Source organism: Coregonus lavaretus (genome assembly GCF_964263955.1).
Source record: "Coregonus lavaretus genome assembly, chromosome: 6".
In the NCBI taxonomy this organism is placed as follows: domain Eukaryota; kingdom Metazoa; phylum Chordata; class Actinopteri; order Salmoniformes; family Salmonidae; genus Coregonus; species Coregonus lavaretus.
In genome coordinates, this window is record NC_139993.1 from 50,106,322 (window position 1) to 50,126,774 (window position 20,453).

General features: G+C 45.1%; 1 protein-coding gene across 1 annotated transcript; it reads left to right on the plus strand.

Moving 5' to 3' along the window:
* Window positions 1-11,607: 11,607 nt before the first annotated feature.
* On the plus strand, window positions 11,608-19,977 carry LOC311130462 (uncharacterized protein; the record flags this gene model as incomplete). Its single annotated transcript, XM_084163193.1, has 5 exons — window positions 11,608-12,139; window positions 14,268-14,355; window positions 14,729-14,865; window positions 15,025-17,058; window positions 19,442-19,977. The coding sequence occupies exons 1-5, from the start codon at window positions 11,623-11,625 to the stop codon at window positions 19,975-19,977; spliced, it is 3,312 nt and encodes a 1,103-aa protein (XP_084019319.1). The 5' UTR covers window positions 11,608-11,622.
* Between the last annotated feature and the right edge of the window lie 476 nt (window positions 19,978-20,453).

Consider the following 20,453-nt stretch of genomic DNA (forward strand, 5'->3'; position numbering starts at 1 on the left):
CTTGGGAACAGGAGTGGAGAAATATGATTTCAGCATCATAAAAGCTAATAGTATTTTAACCACATAAAGTATGCATCGAAGCCGAACTGGAATCTTATCAGAAACATATTGGGTTTTCACAGCTTTCTATTTCCTTACAACCGGTCAAACTGATGTAATTTGGACATTTTTCACAGAAAACCTTTCCCGTTTTTTTTTTGCGTTATTCCATTTTCTCCACAGTCCTTAAACGTCTTTGCTCCGCAAAAGAAGATGACATAGAAAACTTTACAGATGTCAACTAGAATTAAGCCTTCATTCTATCGATCTATTACATTATTTTGTTGAGCAAGGGTTTATTTAGTCTTCTAGGTCAACATATAATGACAAAAGAGAAGCTGCATGTATCTAATTATAGATAAGTTGACTAACAAATAGCCTACCAAAATGTCGGAAATTATAAACAGAAACATATCTAAATCAGGCAACAACAAAAAATCCTGCACCCCCTGCGAAAAAAACGTTCTGCAGTCTTTGACTGTAGCCTATAGCGCATTTTCTATATTTGCGGGTTGTGGTTGGGTGCGGGCCTCAGATTTGAACTTTATCACATACAGTCGGGCGGGTGCGGATGGGTTATTAACAATTGCGGGTGGGTGCGCTACTATTGTTGACTGATTGATAATAATTGTTGGTTGCAGCTGTTTTTAAAGTTTTGATATGACCTGTACGGTGTAAAAAGTGTTCTACTATGTAATATTTGTTGTTTGTAGCTGGGGGTTTCTCAGCCTCTGCCTCTGGCCAGTATTCACAAAGAGTCTCTGAGTATGAGTACTGATATAGAATAAGTTTAGCCTTCTATAGACCATAATGAAAAATAATATATGGAAAGGGAACCTTATCCTAGATCAGTACTCTGTGACGCTTTTGAATACAGGTGTACATGTGTGACAGGGGAGCCGGCCCTGTTGAAGAAGCTGTGTTCAGCCATAGGAGACGGGGTCATGGGGGTCAACTATTGTGACCTATTCACCGCTGTGGATCACCTGGCTGGAGAGAAGGACATGGAAGGAGAGACACCCCTGGAGGAGGAGGTTCAGAGGGAAGAGGAGGTGATAAAAAACTCCCTCCATCTCACATTAACTTGCTCACAGTCCCCCATACCAAAAGCAAGGCCTTTTAACAATACAGTTATTCACATTTTGCCTGTTTTATTACTTGATGAATTACTAAGTGTGATATGACAAGGGTTTTCTTTGTTCCATTTCATACGATAAATGGTGAAATGACACAGAAAACAGAAAGAGCTGTGAAGGGTGAACCTTAAAACATGCCCTGCTATCAGTGGAGGCTCCTCAGAGGAGGAAGGGGAGGACCATCCTCCTCAGTGAATTTCATACAAATAAAAATAGTAAAACATTAAAAAAGTTATCCGTTTTAGATAAAACTGTACTAAATATATTCACCTCACCAAATAATTGATGAAAACACACTGTTTTGCAGTGAAGGTCTACAGTAGCCTCAACAGCACTCTGTAGGGTAGCACCATGGTGTAGCCAGAGGACAGCTAACTTCCGTCCTCCTCTGGGTACATTGACTTCAATACAAAACCTAGGAGGTTCATGGTTCTCATCCCCTTCCATAGACTTACTCAGTAATTATGACAACTTCCGGAGGACGTCCTCCAACCTATCAGAGCTCTTGCAGCATGAACTGACATGTTGTCCACCTAATCAAAGGATCAGAGAATGACTCTGGTACTGAAAGCATAAGCTACAGCTAGCTAGCGCTGCAGTGCATAAAATGTGGTGAGTAGTTGACTCAAAGAGAGAGAAAGACAATACAGTAGTTGAACAGTTTCTAACAAATTAATTTATTCCAAAATGAAGGAGAAGCAAAAGAGACAGAGAGAGAGCTAGTAATATTTTGTCTTTTTTTCCCACTTTCACTTTCACTTACTTAGCTAGCTAATGCAACTAGTTAGTTTAGCCTACTCAAACACCTGGCTCAAACAGAGGGATGCTATCTTAGCTAGCTGGCAACACTGGAACTCTTCCAAGTCAATGTAAGCTTTTGGTTTTAGTAATTTATTGCCACCGGGGCCCGCCGGTGTAACCGCTAAACTGCTTACTGACTGCATGATTGTAGCGTGTTTACTAACAAGCTAGTTCTGTTAGCTATGTTGACTAAGACGTTACTTTAGCTAATATGGTGACAGCGATGTAGGCTGGTGTGTAGCAGTTAGCGGTTATGTTATGAAGGTTTGACTTGGACATTTTTTCCACCTGGTCACAGACAGCTGATGTGTTGTGCGAAGGGAAAAGGTGAGAGGAGGAGAGCGCGTAGATGCGAAAAGGAATACAAAGAGCTATTTCTATATGGCTGCTATGAAAGTGAACTGTGTTTACGTGTGATCAGGGGTGTATTCATTTAGCCAATTCTGTTGAAAAACATTTCTTAAACGGAAGCAAACGGAACAAAACGGGAAAAAACATACCTGAATTTGTCCAATAGAAACTCTCGTTTGCAACTGTTTGGACTAATGATTACACAGTAGATCAGATAGATGCAGGCAAGAGTGTGCAAGGTGGTATTGAATGTGTCACTGTCTGTCCATGTGTCACTGTCTGTCAACTCAACATTTCTCTCAACCTGTGCGCACCTACGTTGTAAACTTTCATTCATAGGCTAGGTCGTAGCAACCTCATGATGGGTATAGGGAAAATTTGAGTATCATGTAGTAGTCTAAATCTATCGATGTTACATTGAACTGGGTAAATGGAATATGAATGACAGTCATCCAAAATGCTGTAATAGAAATAAGGCCATGGTCATTAAAAAAAAGATTGTCCTCCCTCATCTTAAACGGCACCGACCCCCACTGCCTGCTATGCTCTCTGCCTCTCTCTTCCAACTCTCACACACACATTGGGTAAAAGGTAGTGATTCATACACTATATATATAAAAGTATGTGGACACCCCTTCAGATTAGTGGATTCGGCTATTTCAGCCACCCGTTGCTGATAGGTGTATAAAATCGAGCACAAAGCCATGCAATCTCCATAGATAAACATTGGCAGTAGAATGGCCTTACTGAAGAGCTCAGTGACTTTCAATGTGGTACCGTCATAGGATGCCACCTTTCCAACAAGTCAGTTCGTAAAATTTCTGCCCTGCTAGAGCTGCTCCGGTCAACTGTAATTGCTGTTATTGTGAAGTGGAAACGTCTAGGAGCAACAACAGCTCAGCCGCAAAGTGGTAGGTCACACCAGTTCACAGAACAAGACCACTGAGTGCTGAACCGCGTAATGCGTAAAAATCGTCTGTTCTCAGTTGCAACACTCACTGCCGAGTTCCAAACTGCCTCTGGAAGCAACGTCAGCACAATAAATGTTTGTTTGGATCTTCATGAAATGGGTTTCAATGGCCGAGCAGCCGCGCACAAGCCTAAGATCACCATGCGCAATGCCAAGCGTCGGCTGGAGTGGTGTAAAGCTCGCCTCCATTGGACTATGGAGCAGTGGAATTGCGTTCTCTGGAGTGATGAATCACGCTTCACCATCTGGCAATCCAACGGACGAATCTGGGTTTGGCGGATGCCAGGAGAACGCTACCTGCCCCAATGCATAGTGCCAACTGTAAAGTTTGGTGGAGGAGGATAATGGTCTGGGGCTGTTTTTCATGGTTTGGGCTAGGCCCCTTAGTTCCAGTGTTACTCGAGTCCTTCTGTTCACCCGACCTAGAATATCTAACAATCAAATGACGACCCGTATTATCTCCCAAGATAATTTTCTTTGGTTATAGTCACGGCCGTGTATATCCCCCCTCAAGCCGATACCACAACGGCCCTCAAAGAACTTCACTGGACCTTATGCAAACTGGAAACCACATATCCTGAGGCTGCTGTAGCCGGCGATTTTAACAAAGCAAATTTGAGGACTAGGCTGCCAAAGTTCTATCAACATATCGACTGTTGTACTCGCGCTGCTAAAATCCTAGACCATTGCTATTCAAACTTCCGGGATGGTTATAAGGCCCTCCCCCGCCCTCCTTTTGGCAAATCTGACCACGACTCCATTTTGCTTCTCCCTTCCTATAGGCAGAAACTCAAACAGGAAGTACCCGTGCTAAGGACTATTCAACGCTGGTCTGACCAATCGGAATCCACGCTTCAAGATTGTTTTGATCACGTGGACTGGGATATGTTCCGGGTAGCTTGCGAAAATAATTTAGACGAATACACTGAAACGGTGACTGAGTTTATCAGGAACTGTATAGGTGATGTTGTGCCCACTGTGACTATTAAAACCTACCCTAACCAGAAACCGTGGATAGATGGCAGTATTCACGCAAATCTGAAAGCGCGAACCCCCGCATTCAACCATGGCAAGGTGACTGGGAATATGATAGAATACAACACAGTGTAGCTACTCACTCGGCAAGGCAATTAAACTGGCAAAACATCTATATAGAGACAAAGTGGAGTTGCAATTCAACGGCTCAGACACGAGACGTATGTGGCAGGGTCTACAGACAACCACGGACTACAAAAAGAAAACCAGCCACATCGCCGACACCGACGTCTCGCTTCCAGACAAGCTAAACACCTTCGGCCGCTTTGAGTATAACACAGTGCCACTGACCAGGCCCACTACCAAGAACTGTGGCCTCTCCTTCTCCATGGCCGACGTGATTTAGACATTTAAGCATGTTAACCCCCGCAAGGCTGCCGGCCCAGACGGCATCCCTAGCCGCGTCCTCAGAGCATGCGCAGACCAGCTGGCTGGTGTGTTCATGGACATATTCAATCTCTCCCTTTCCCAATCTGCTGTTCCCACATGCTTCAAGAGGGCCACCATTGTTCCTGTACCCAAGAAAGCAAAGGTAACTGAACTATATGACTATCACCCTGTAGCACTCACCTCAGTCATCATGAAGTGCTTTGAGAGACTAGTCAAGGATCATATCACCTCTACTTTACCTGTCACCCTAGACCCACTTCAATTTGCTTACCGCCCCAATAGATCCACAGACGATGCAATTGCCATCACACTGCACACTGCCCTATCCCATCTGGACAAGAGGAATACCTATGTAAGAATGCTGTTCATTGACTGTAGCTCAGCATTCAACACCATAGTACCCTCCAAGCTCATCATTAAGCTCGAGGCCCTGAGTCTGAACCCCGCCCTGTGCAACTGGGTCCTGGACTTCCTGATGGGCCGCCCCCAGGTGGTGAAGGTAGGAAGCTTCAAGTTCCTTGGCGTACACATCACCGACAAACTGAAATGGTCCACCCACGCAGACAGTGTGGTGAAGAAGGCGCAACAGAGCCTCTTCAACCTCAGGAGGCTGAAGAAATGTGGCTTATCACCTAAAACCCTCACAAACATTTACAGATGCACAATTGAGAGCATCCTGTTGGGCTGTATCACCGCCTGGTACGGCAACTGCACCGCCCACAAAGGGTGGTGCGGTCTGCCGAACGCATTACCGGGGGCAAACTACCCGCCCTCCAAGACACATACAGCACCCGATGTCACAGGAAGGCCAAAAAGATAATCAAGGACATGAACCACCCGAGCCACTGCCTGTTCACCCCGCTATCATCCAGAAGGTGAGGTCAGTACAGGTGCATCAAAGCTGGGACCGAGATAATGAAAAACAGCTTCTATCTCAAGGCCATCAGACTGTTAAATAGCCATCGCTAGCACATTAGAGGCTGCTGCCTATTGAAATCACTGGCCACTTTAAGAAATGGAACACTAGTCACCTTAATAATGTTTACATATCTTGCACTACTCATCTCATATGTATATACTGCATTCTATTCTATAATATTATTCTGTATCTTAGCCCATGCCGCTCTGTCATTGCTTGTCCATATACAGTGGGGAGAACAAGTATTTGATACACTGCCGATTTTGCAGGTTTTCCTACTTACAAAGCATGTAGAGGTCTGTAATTTTTATCATAGGTACACTTCAACTGTGAGAGACGGAATCTAAAACAAAATCCAGAAAATCACATTGTATGATTTTTAAATAATGAATTTGCATTTTATTGCATGACATAAGTATTTGATCACCTACTAACCAGTAAGAATTCCGGCTCTCACAGACCTGTTAGTTTTTCTTTAAGAAGCCCTCCTGTTCTCCACTCATTACCTGTATTAACTGCACCTGTTTGAACTTGTTACCTGTATAAAAGACACCTGTCCACACACTCAATCAAACATACTCCAACCTCTCCACAATGGCCAAGACCAGAGAGCTGTGTAAGGACATCAGTGATACATTTGTAGACCTGCACAAGGCTGGGATGGGCTACAGGACAATAGGCAAGCAGCTTGGTGAGAAGGCAACAACTGTTGGCGCAATTATTAGAAAATGGAAGAAGTTCAAGATGACGGTCAATCACCCTCGGTCTGGGGCTCCATGCAAGATCTCACCTCATGGGGCATCAGTGATCATGAGGAAGGTGAGGGATCATCCCAGAACTACACGGCAGGACCTGGTCAATGACCTGAAGAGAGCTGGGACCACAGTCTCAAAGAAAACCATTAGAAACACACTACGCCATCATGGATTAAAATCCTGCAGCGCACGCAAGGTCCCCCTGCTCAAGCCAGCGCATGTCCAGGCCCATCTGAAGTTTGCCAATGACCATCTGGATGATCCAGAGGAGGAATGGGAGAAGGTCATGTGGTCTGATGAGACAAAAATATAGCTTTTTGGTCTAAACTCCACTCGCCGTGTTTGGAGGAAGAAGAAGGATGAGTACAACCCCAAGAACACCATCCCAACCGTGAAGCATGGAGGTGGAAACATCATTCTTTGGGGATGCTTTTCTGCAAAGGGGACAGGACGACTGCACCGTATTGAGGGGAGGATGGATGGGGCCATGTATCGCGAGATCTTGGCCAACAACCTCCTTCCCTCAGTAAGAGCATTGAAGATGGGTCTTGGCTGGGTCTTCCAGCATGACAACGACCCGAATCACACAGCCAGGGCAACTAAGGAGTGGCTCCGTAAGAAGCATCTCAAGGTCCTGGAGTGGCCTAGCCAGTCTCCAGACCTGAACCCAATAGAAAATCTTTAGAGGGAGCTGAAAGTCCGTAATGCCCAGCAACAGCCCCGAAACCTGAAGGATCTGGAGAAGGTCTGTATGGAGGAGTGGGCCAAAATCCCTGCTGCAGTGTGTGCAAACCTGGTCAAGACCTACAGGAAACGTATGATCTCTGTAATTGCAAACAAAGGTTTCTGTACCAAATATTAAGTTCTGCTTTTCTGATGTATCAAATACTTATGTCATGCAATAAAATGCAAATTAATTACTTAAAAATCATACAATGTGATTTTCTGGATTTTTTTTTAGATTCCGTCTCTCACAGTTGAAGTGTACCTATGATAAAAATTACAGACCTCTACATGCTTTGTAAGTAGGAAAACCTGCAGAATCGGCAGTGTATCAAATACTTGTTCTCCCCACTGTATGTATATATTCTTAAATCCCATTCCTTACTTTTTTGTGTGTATTGGGTATATGTTGTGAAATTGTTAGATATTACTACTGTCGGAGCTAGAAGCACAAACATTTCGCTACACCCACTATAACATCTGTTAAACACGTGTATGTGACAAATACAATTTGATTTGATTTGATTTGAAGGGAAATCTTAACGCTACAGCACACAATGACATTCTAGACGATTCTGTGCTTCCAACTTTGTGGCAACAGTTTGGGGAAGGCCTTTTACAGTTTCAGCATGACAATGCCCCCGTGCACAAAGCAAGGGACATACAGAAATTGATTGTCGAGATTGGTGTGGGAGAACTTGACTGGCCTTCACAGAGCCCTGACCTCAACCCCATCGAACACCTTTGGGATGAATTGGAACGACGACTGCGAGCCAGGTGTAATCGCCCAACATCAGTGCTCGACCTCACTAATGCTCTTGTGGCTGAATGGAAGCAAGTCCCCACAGCAATGTTCCAACATCTAGTGGAAAGCCTTCCCAGAAGAGTGGAGGCTGTTATAGCAGCAAAGGGGGGACAAACTCCATATTAATGCCCATGATTTTGGAATGAGATGTTCGACGAGCAGGTGTCCACATACTTTTGGTCATGTAGTGTAGTTCCAGAGCCCCATTATGCCTATATAATTACTCCCAGGGGAGTGTGACACATCTGAAGGCTGCAGGCTGCAGACATCCTGGTTTGGTTAGAGCTGTATGGGCTGCAGGCAGGGTTAGGCTGTCTGGGTTAAGTCACACGTCCCTACAGGGAACATGGCAGGATGGATTAGAGAGAGAGAGAGCGAGAGAGAGAGAGAGAGAGAGAGAGAGAGAGAGAGAGAGAGAGAGAGAGAGCGAGAGAGAGAAAGCATGATGAGGCATGGGAGTGGCCTTCTCTAATCTGCCTCTGTGTTACTTGTGGCCAGTAGTCAGATGGGGTGAGATCCAGAGTGTGGGAGAGGAAGGGAGAGAGTGAGGACAGGAGGGAGGGTTTGTGTATGAAAGGGAGCTTCTCCCCACCCTCCAGCTCTGTTTTTTTTATAAACATTGAGGCGATGTGGAGGAGGCGGGAGCAGCCTCAGCTGATGACATCATCCATTTAGCTCAAGGGAGCTCAAGTGGATTCTGCAAGAGAGAGGGAGAGAGAGAGGGAGAGAGAGAGAGAGAGAGAGAGAGAGGGAGAGTGAGAGAGGGGAAGAGGGAGGAGGAGGGGTGGTTACCATGGTGATGGGTCCTTTTAAGCAGCTGCTGATTCGCTCGTGCTCTCTCTCTCTTTCCCCCTCCCTCTCCTCCTCCTCCTCTCTCCCTATCTCCTCTCCTCTCTCAACCAGCCGTTTAGGTGAGAGATTGGTGCTCTGCACGCTAGGCTGTGGACCTTCCTGCTCCAGTCATTCTACTCCGTCCGCCATACGCGGGGATGGGAGACCCTGCCCTCCAAGCACAGAGAGAGGATACTGGCAGGTAAGAGAAGGGAGGACATCTTTATTCTATGGGGCTTTAGCTGTAGTTTGGAGGTGATCTGATCTGTCTCTCACTGCAGAAGACAGCCAAAGCTCTGTTTCTCTAAGCTCAGATGGGATATTACAGATCTGTTCAACATGTTTGATCTTGCTTGGCATGACAATGACCATAGGAGATGGCAAGAGACAGCACAGACAGATCTGGGAGCAGGCTACAGTGATGAAGCACAGGCTCTGTCTCTGCATGATTAGAGAGGAAGGAACCAAAGCCCCTGAAGCATATGTTACTGCTGCTGCTGCCTCTGGGTAACATCAGACATTTAATGGCTGCTTTCAGCACAGTTGCAGAACAAAACAGAGCACAAACATACACGAACTGGAGATCCATCTGTTGTTTGGGCGAGGAGGAGGGTCAGTCAGTCTGTCACCCCATTTTCAGCCAATTTGTAGCTAGCGATTAGGCTAACATGCAAATACTACACCAGACTCAACATGTTCTATTCTGTATTGTAATAAAGGGGCGGGGTGGAGGGTTGAATTCCTCTCTCTTTGTGGATTTTACACATAATTATATGCATTCTCTGAGAAACAAATAATGTACTGATTTGTTTTGACTGTTTAGCTTTGTGATCCATTGAAATGCATGGCATTAATTATTTATTGAACTTGGTTTTAAAATTCCACTGACATTCCATACTGTTGAAATCTCCCCGTCACTAACATAGCTCACACGTACGCATGCACATACACACGACAAGGCACATAGAATTAATATACATAGTTGCATGCAGTAATGTAGTCACACACGCCACATCATACACACCCAACACAGACACACACACTTGACTACATTCCGGTGCAACGGTTTGGTCTTGATTTGGTGCATCTCTGGGGAAATGGAAGGATGTGCTGTGAAGTCTTTTCTTGCTTGGCAGTCACAATTGACTGACGTTTCATTGTTTAAATGAAAGCCTCTCCACATCAGGATTTTACGCATTGTTTCACCTTCTGTATCTCATTTAAATTAAAATCAGGAAGCCTTAGGTAGAATAGCCTCGTTGCAGTATCGGTCTCTTCAATGGACACGTCATGGATTTGATATTTCAGGGACATGTTGGTACAGTTCACATGGAAAATACCCATCATCAAACTGAATGCTCCTTTTGTTGAGAATGCAAGACAGAACCAGGTCAATGCGTCTCGAAAGATGTTTGTGGCTACCTGTTTTTTGTATGAGTACTGTGCCTTGAAGGTTTTTGAATGTGATGGTAATTTAACCATGTTTTAAATGTGTTGTTTTAAATTTAATTATGTGTTTGTCTCTCCTATAGCTGCTCTTGATAAAGGAGGCAGTAGAAGACTTGGGGAAAAGCCTGTATTCACCAGCTCACAGGTAATGCATGATAAAAGCGTATTTATTCTTTAATTTACTAGCTATTGTTTAATTACTCTCTTGTATTGTTAGAACTTAGTTGGGTGACATGTTCCCATCTATAACACAGAGAAACCTGTGTAATGATATTAGGATATGTGGCTATGATGCCTATTTAGTTGCATACACTGATTATACTAAGTGCTCAATGACTCAAATGTAAATGTAACGGTGTAATTATGATTTAGGAGGCTGACTTTTAAAAGCCTGTAATTACTACACACTGACACAGGGATGTGAATGGTGGAAACACTAGAGCGGGCCTCACACACACACACACACACACACACACACACACACACACACACACACACACACACACACACACACTGCTGCTGTTTCATTTTTTATTTTTTTATTTTTTAGTTATACATTTTTTACTTAACACTTATTTTTCTTAAAACTGCATTGTTGGTTAAGGGCTTGTAAGTAAGCATTTCACTGTAAGGTCTACACCTGTTGTATTCGGTGCATGTGACAAATACAATTTGAATTTGATTTGACACAAACACACACACACACACACACACACACACACTGATTCTGTTGCTGATGACTGTAGTTTCATCATTGACACAGAAAGCAATTACCTTTCAGCCCCTCAGAGTGATAAACACACAGACCTTGTGTCTTATCAGACTGATGAACAGTAACACAAGGCAGACAGAACCTGGAAGGATGTGGTGACGGCCGGGGTTGCTTTTGTTTTACAAACCTGAGTGTACAGTGCAGCTCAGTCACATGCAGGCATCCTCACCAGTATTATTCAATCCTATTGAATTAACATTTTATTTGAGTAATTTAGCAGACGCTCTCGATTAACTTACAATTAGTGCATTGATTCAACTAATGTATGTAAACCAACATATCATGAAAAACCTTCTTAGCCGCTATCTGCAAAATCAGTGCTAATCAGTTTCTATATCACAGGTTAGTTACAGGTAATTACAGGTTAGGTCGAACGTCCTTCATCCCAGTCTTTAGTTGTTAAATCAAGTCCATATGCTACTACTCAATTATACTAAATTATGTTGTGTGATTTGATATTTTCCATTCAAACCTCTCCCCCCTCTCTCTCTCTCTCTCTCTCTCTCTCTCTCTCTAGCAGCCGAGGGGTGTAAGATGCCCCTCAGGTCCTGCAGCTGCTTGTGAGAGCCCTCCTGTCCACAGGACCATTTGGGTAATCAGGAACACAGGAACAGGAAGTTGCACTGTGGCTGCATCATTAGCCACCATGAAGTCAGATGGGCTGGGGACGCCAGGCCTCACATCCACCGCAGGGACAGGGACTAATGCTACCAAGCCTGGAGACACTGACCCATTAAGGGCAAAGAACGTCAAGACCAAGCAGCCAGGTGACCACCGGAGCACCACGGCTAAAGCCAAGACTACAACTTCTGCATCAGCCAAACCAGTGCTCAACGGTACGGCTGGCCCAGGGAGGGCTAGGAGGGAGGTAACCACCGCTAACGGACCCAGGGGGTCCCCAACAGGGGGGAAGGGGTCTAAGGACCAGGACAGGAAGGCTAACCCTAACCCTGGAGCCAGGCCCAAGACCTCTCCCCCAGGCACCACCTCCACAGCTCAGGCCAGGCCAGGGAAGCTGCAGAAGAGTACAGCAGGGAAGGGTGACTCTCTTCAGGGGGCAGACAGCAGCATGGCCCACCCCGCCACTACCACCCCCTCCACATCAGGCAGTGCCTCCCCTGACAACAGTTCCGGAAGCCCACGCAACTGCCCCACCATGCCAGGTCTGGTCTAACATCCAACATAATTAACTTGCTCCCCAGTGGGCAAAACTGGTTGAAAAGACATTATAATTACTTTGTAATGATGTTCAACTCATTTTTGCCAGCTGGGAAACTGTATTTCCCAGGTCTAACATCCAATGTTATTAAGTTGCCTCCCAGCAGCGTAAAAATGGTTGAAAAGACGCAAGGATGTTGTAATTACATTGTAATAACGTTGTGATAATGACGCTGTAATGACGTCATTCTAACCAGTTTTGCCGCTGGGTTAATTCACTCATTGTTATGATGACATGAATTCGATTTTATGGCAGGAAGTTAGAGTATCTGAATAATTTGCTTGATGCAGAAATGATTGGTAGCAGGTTTTGTGGAGAATAAGTAGCATAGTGATTTACATAAGTTATGCTTTATCCCAGAGGGGTTCTAGGGAGACAGGAGGGAATACATTGAAGTAGAAACACATTGCAGTAGTACTGTGTATAAAGATGAATCAAAAAGCACTTATTTCTTTCATACGTATTAATCATTTTAACGGTAGCACCACAGAAATAAAAAGCCATACAGGTAGCACAGCCTGTGTGGCAACAGACACCCGAAAAGCCGCAGAGCTGAAGGTCAAAACCACACAGCTCACACACAGGGGTGTGACCAATTGTTTCTCAACCCCCAGTCTGGTCCTAGCTCCCGTGGTGTATGCTAGTTTGGAGAATGAAATCAAAGTGTATTGGTTGCATACACAGTTACGCAGATGTTATAGCGGGTGCAGCGAAAGCTTGAGTTGCCTCAACATTGCAGTAGAACGTTAAAAAAAATAGTTCAAATATTTATTTTAATCTAGAAAAATCGGAACAAATCCAAATTACAATCCAAATAACACTATAACAATAATCCCAAAAAAATATCTGTGCGTATGTGCATGGGATGAATGTACACAAAGATATACTATGAATGATATGTACAACAATAGATATATTACAGTGAGCTATGTCGAGTACACAGTATATAAATACACAGTGTGTCTAAACAGTATAGAAATGGGAAGTGACCATTGTTCAATGTCTAAATGCATGGGACAGCAGCGTAGTGTGTGTGTGTGTGTGTGAGCTTGTGTTTGTGTTTTTGAGTGTGTGCGTGTGTGTGTGAGCTTGTGTTTTTGTGTGTGTGTGTGTATGTGTGTGTGTGTGTGTGTGTGTGTGTGTGTGTGAGCTTATGTTTTTGTGTGTGTGTGTGTGTGTGTGTGTGTGTGTGCGTGTGTGAGCTTGTGTTTGTGTTTTTGTGTGTGTGTTTGTGTGTGTGTGTGCTTGTGTTTGTGTTTGTGTTTTTGTGTGAGTGTGTGTGTGTGAGCTTGTTTTTGTGTTTTTGTGTGTATGTGTGTGTGTGTGTGTGTGTGTGTGAGCTTGTGTTTTGTGTGTGTGTGCGTGTGTGTGTGTGAGCTTGTGTTTGTGTTTTTGTGTGTGTGTGTGCTTGTGTTTTGTGTTTGTGTTTTTGTGTGAGTGTGAGTGTTTGTGTGTGTGTGTGTGTGTGTGTGTGTGTGTGTGTGTGTGTGTGTGTGTGTGTGTGAGCTTGTGTTTGTGTTTTTGTGTGAGTGTGTATGTGGGTGTATGTGTGCAAAAAGGACTCGATCAGGTGCAGATCAGAGTACAGGGCCTCAGCCGGCCTGTCCCTCCTTTTCATGCAACAGAGAAAGGGAGAGACTCAGAGTGCCATATGCTCTCCCTCTCTCCCTCTCTCTCTCTAACCAGCCCAGTCATCCCATCTATACTCCAGCTCTATGTTATTGGCCCTGATTGTGCAGTATTTGGTTCTGATGTGCAGTATTTGGTTCTGATGTGCAGTACTATTATCAGTTCCTAGCCTCTAGCTCTCACATCCCTGTTAGCTCTCCCTATAATGGAATCATCTGTGTACTTTGTTTGAGGATTTCATGAGTTCAGTTAGCATTTCTCCCCTCGAAACTGTCTGTTTATTGTGGCTCTATTCATTCCCAATACGCTGTATAAATTAATAATATTCTGCCTCTTAATCCCTCATTCTAAGTGAGCAGTTTTCATTTTCAGAAATTAGACAGTTTCCAACAATGAATATCAGTGTTTGGTTAAACACACTATAACGATCCTCTGTGTTTTAGATGTTAAGACAAAAACCCAGGCTAAAGTTCTGACCAAATCTCCACTGACCAAACCCCCCCAGAAAATAGACACAGCAAAGACCAACAGGTAAGCAGCATTGCACCCGAAATCAGAACATCCAATTTAGATAGAAGACCATCCCTGAGAAATGGTAGAAACAACTCTGCTGCCCCCCACTGTTATATAGTGGTAATTGCTAATCCATACAGAGATGGGTGAAATGATACATTACAGTACTTGTTAATGCCAAGGTCTTTTGAGATTTATGAGCTTTCATCCCTTAGTGTTATCAGACCCTGTGATTTTGTATCCATTATTTATTGATTGTTGTTATTGTCCTAAATTAAACATTTTTTTAAAGAAATTAAAAATGGCTTTCATTTTGTGAGTCAGGCTTCATTTTCTGCTCTCCGGTGCTGTGTTCTTTTGATTTGATTGTTTTTTTCATCTCCCTGATCAGCCCTACCAATAAGCCCAGCACCAGAGAGGCCAATAAAGCCAAGCTCCCCGCTACAGGAAGAACAACAACTGTAGGAACAGGAGCCAGAGCAGACACGAAGGGGATGAGCCCACCAACAGGCTCAGCTGAGAACCATGGTGAGAGGCAGAACCGTGTGCGCGCGCGCGTGTGTGTGTGGACGTGCGTCCATGCGTGCGTGCGTGTGTGTTTTTTCCAATACAAATCCTAACATCATCTCACTGTGGGCCAAAGTATTGAAATATTCGTCCCTTTTTCTTGTTTCTCGTCACATGCAGTCTCTAGATCTGGGTCCTCCCTGAGTGCCAGAAAGCCTGCGTCTCCCAGGAAACAGGAGGATAAGGATAGCTCCACAGTCTCAGCAGACAAAACAGCCAGGAAGACCACAAAAAACACCCCAGCTACCCCAGCCACAGCCAAATCTACTTCTAAACCAGCAAAGGCCATCTCCAGCTCCTCTCCTTCCAAACAGCCTCCACTAGCAACGGCCAAACCTGGACCAAAGCAGAAGGGTACCTCTGAATCTCCTACAGAGAAAGCCTCACCCAAGTCAGTTGGGCCAGTTAAAAACTCTTCCACCTCTGTCGTTTCATCCAAAAAGCCTGCAGCTAAAGAGAAAGAGGGATCTAATGGTAAAACCTCTGCAGACACCCAGCAGGCTAATGACACTGGTGCTGGAGCAGAGAGGGTCCCCTCCCATTCAGATCCCAGAGAGAAGGCCTCAGAGCCAGCAGCAACATCCACAGAGCAGAGTCCAGCTCATAACAGCCCACTACCACCAGGCCCCAAGGGCCACAGTGGAGGAGAGGACTCCCTCTCCTTACCCCTGAACGCCAGCCCTACGCAAAGTCCTCAGAAGTCTGCCAAACAACCAGGTAAACCTAACTGCACAGGAGGAGTCAGGGCTCTGTCCAGTCAGCCACCAGCAACCAACCACATCTCTCAAGGGAATGACCTCGTAAACAGAGAGCCTGCTAAGCACACAGAGGGGACATACACAGGTAAACACACTCCTGGCTCAGCCACAGACCTTCCGCTGGACACCCCAACCCCAGGCAGCCCTCTGGAGGACTCGTGGAGCAGCCTGCACCACCAGGTCAGCCCCGAGTCAGAATCCGGTAGCGCCACCACCTCATCAGACGACATCAAGCCTCGCTCTGAGGACTACGATGCCGGGGGCTCCCAGGATGATGTGGACGACTGCTGCTCCAACGATCGCGGCGAATCCAAGGGGGGCGGCACCATGCGTTGCCATGACTTCCTGGGCCGCAGTAGTAGTGACACAAGTACGCCTGAGGAGCTGAAGATGCTGGATGGCGGGCTGCGGGTCGAGGTGAGGCTGAAGGGGCGCGAGGTAGAGACCACCAGCGAGGAGGAAGGGGTGAGGCGACGGCCGCGCTCCTGGCTGAGCAGGGACAGAGACGAGGTCCCTGTTGAGGAGGAGGTGGAGGCCAATATTACGGTGAAGCAGGTCCCCGATAGCCAGCTCTTCTCCTCTGAGGAGTCCGAGGAGTCTGAAGAGGAGGAGGAAGAGGATGAGAGGTCAGAGGTGGAGGTTCTTCCTGTTCACCAGGCCCCTCCGCCTCCTGCTGACCCCTCCTCTCAGTTCCAGGGCATTGTGAACCTGGCCTTCGAGGACGGAGCTGACCCTGACCAAGACAACGAACAACAGCAGCAAATGGACTACCAATCAGCCTCTAACTTCCGCCGCTCTGTTCTGATCTCTGTTGACGAGTGTGAGGAGCTGGGATCAGAGGAGTGCGCGGTGCAGACTCCGCCCCAGCAACAGCCTGATGACCCACTCACGCCCTGCGACGTCTTCGGGAGCGACCGTCCTCCGGCCCCTCAGTCAGCCCCAAACTCCATCTCTCACTCTGGGGGTCACCTGGCATCGGACCTTCCCAAAAGCACACCTCAGCAGCAGCAGGAACAAGGCAACAAGCACGAGTCCAACAACAACAAACCCAACAAACCCATCGTTTTCCTCACTGAGATCCAGGATCCTCTTGTAGATGACCATAACCCCACCAAGGTGGAGGGAGTAGAGCCCTCCCCTGGTTGCCCTCCTCTGGACCATGACCCCACTGACCTGCCTCCCCAGGAGCGGGAGAGACCCTGCCACCTAGACCTCCGGCCTGCTGAACAGTACAGCAATGGAGGATCACCACGCAAGAACCCCTCAACCAAGCCTAGCCAAGCATCTATACCTGTGCCTGTAGACAGCAAGAGATCAGACTTACATACAGACTTAAATTACCCTCAGCAGAAAGGGGGCTCTCCTGCACATGCAGCTATCCCACAATCCCCAGCAGGTAATGTATAATAATCTACATCTAGGAACCCACCCAATTTAAACCCCTTGCCAAACCCCTTGCCAAACCCCTCACCCATTCTCCCCACCCTGCCAAACTCCATTAGTCAAGGCATAGTTAGTTAATTAGTTCACCCTTTGCAAGATACAATCTCCTCTGTCTGATATAACATGATGCTCAGACTATTCATTTGCATTATGACACGTACACTTATCCCCTTCCTCTCAAAATGGATATAATACAGATTACTTAACTAGTTCAAATTCAAATTGGATGAGGAGGTCATTTTTTGATATGCCCATATACTGTAGCTGAAAGCTTGCTATAAATACACAAAACATTGGTTTGTGTACCAGTCCCTTGATTTGAATTGGTAACACCAATATCCTTGAAAAAATGGAGATTGGTCAATCAAGAAATGTGCAGAAGTAGCTTAGCTATAATCATCATATAACAACGGAACTACCTTTTTTCAGAGGCATTCTGACCTTGACTACTAAGATTACTTATGAAAAGGGAGAAAAAAAGCAATGTTCATTTCAATGAGAAAACTGATACTAAAATATTAAGTTGAGTCCTAAATGGCACCCTATTCCCTTTTATAGGGCACTACTTTTGACCATAGGGTCAAAAGTAGTGCACTATGTAAGGAATAGGGTTCCATTTGGGATGCGACCTTAGTGTAAAGTACTGCGCCATGTGTTGGTTAGAAACCACCTGCCTTCTGACAAGGTGTGGCGGACTGACATAGGCCTAGTTGTACGAATGCACTTTGATGTACATAAAAATGCTAATATTCAATGATTTTTCATTGTTTCTTTTAGTGAATGCCATGAAATCCAACAGCTCCTGGCCTTTTTTAAGCCACAGCTGATTATATTATTTATTGAGATTGATGTCTCCATCATTTGTGTTCGATGCAAAAGACGTGCAACCAAGATATGATTTTTACTATCAAATCAAATTACATAATAATATGCAAAGTGGCCAGTTGATTTGGAGGGTAAATCCAAAAATATCTGTATTGTACTAATGGACCACACTACTAAGCTGTACGACCAGATTACTTTTGAAAAAGGTGTATGTCAATCTTTGTTTTACCTACCTATAGGGACCCTTACCTACCCAGGATCGGCTTGTTTTTCTTTTTGTTGTTATTTATTGTCAGACCCTCCTAACCTGTATCTGCTCATCAGCCTGCTTATCTATAAAGACATCTGCATGATAATAGTACATTCCATTTGTTGTGTGTCTTTTTATTTATTCCACCCAATATGTTTGTGTTTTTACTTCATTCTGTTTTTACTCGCTTTATTCTGTAATGCTGGTTTGGTTCAATAGACTTTGTGTGGTGCTGCCTGGTAGTCTTCTGTATGTGGTGTGTCTAGAACAATCTTTATCTTCCATGTCTCTCTTTTTTCACTCTCATATGATACAGCAAACCCTTGCGTTATTACTTAGTCAGGGGTCGTGTCTGAAATGGCACCCTATTCCTCATATAGTGCACTACTTTGTGCACTATATAGGGGATATGGTGGCATTTGGGATGCATCCTAGTTAGGGTCTATCCCAGTGCAAAACATATTGATCTTGTTTCTGCTGTCAACAGCAATAGGTGGTCAACTGTATCATCCATTACCAGCATGGACCTTTTATTTACAGTGATATTGAAGCAGTGTTAATAAGAGAACGAAAGAAACTGTACATAAAACCAGATGGGAAATGTCAGATTAACCTACGTACTTCCCTTTGTGCTGCAAAGTAAATCATTTCTGCCTGGATTTAGGTTTTTCTGAAAGTATTATAATCATATCTGTACAATGCAATAGTTCTATTCATTAGTTAAAGATACCTGCACGGTTTATTTCTTCAAACATATCACTGGTGCCTGAGCAAACTGAGTTATGCAGAGTTAACTAACCAGCGCTGGCAATGCAATGCAATGCATGGCTTACTGTCATTTTTACTGGTGGATAAAAGAGACACATCCAGACAACTACATCCCTCTGTGCTTGACCTTTAAGGCAGCTGTCCATCCTGTCTGTCACCCACAGTCCAGGTCAGTGACTACTCATATAATTCTAAATTATATCAATTTCATATCATAATTCATTGGTCTGTAACTAGGTACCAATGCAATGGTGAAATGAGGGTTTCCCCCCTCTCTCCTAGTGGAATAGAGGACAGGTCATTGCCTCATCCTGTCATTTGATTATTAAATGGTTGTTAAGAGGACACAGTTGCATTAAGGGTGAAACTTTAGTAATCTAAATGTTGGGATAATAATGGAAAGAAGTGACCTGCAGAATGCCTGTGTAATGACTATGGACTTATGGAAAGATGAATCGTTATGTCATTGTACAGTATTGTCAACTGTTTTTAGGGGACATTGAGGGACAATGTCACAGATTGGATCAAACAACAACCCCAACCTGTACACATGACCGACGCTCCTCCAAAGCCCTCTCTCCCATCTACGGACTGAACGTGAGACAAGCCTTTGAGTACCCCAGCTCCTCTGACAACAGGAGCAGGAGGAGCACAGTGGGGCGGGAGGGGGAGGAGGAGAACGATGAAGATTACAATGAAGAGAGCAGTACGTTTGCGGAGCGTGACTGGAGCATGCTGAAGCAACTCCTCTCGGACCAGGAGTCCAGTCTGGGCATCATAATCCCAGTCCCTGAGGACCTAAACCTAGCCCAGTATCTCATCAAGCAGACCCTGTCCCTCTCCCGGGACTGCCTGGACACACAGCAGACCTTCCTGCCCCACGAGAAGGAGACATTTAAACGCTGGGCAGAGCTCATATCACCCCTGGAGGACTCCACAACCAGCATCACTGTGACCAGCTTCTCGCCTGAGGATGCTGCCTCTCCGCAGGGGGAGTGGACCATCGTGGAGCTAGAAACGTATCACTGACACAGAATTAAGACTAATCATCTTGGAGTTATAAACATATCACTTGATTGACAGGTTTAAGGACTAAGGAGACACTATGTTAACTTCTCTCTGGATTGATCAACCTTCTCTCTGGATTGATCAACTATACTACACTTCTTCTGAGACAGACACTACAACAGTACTATCTATCAGGGACCTGGTACACTTTCTCTCTGGACTTCTACAACATGTCTTTGGTTCACTGACAACTACAGTACCACAATTATTCTGTCTTATACCTTGATTTCATGATGTTTGAGTCCTCCTGTATTTATTGGTTGACTGTCTCATGCTTTTTATGCTGCTTTTTATGGACTCTCAAGCTGAGCTTGTTTGTTTGCATTCAGTCCCCTTCACAGTGCTTGACTTGGACTGAAATAGGTTCCAGTACTCACTTTGGGTGCCGGTACTGTTTATATTTAGGTGCAGGAGCTCCACAAGACTTTTGAGCAAAT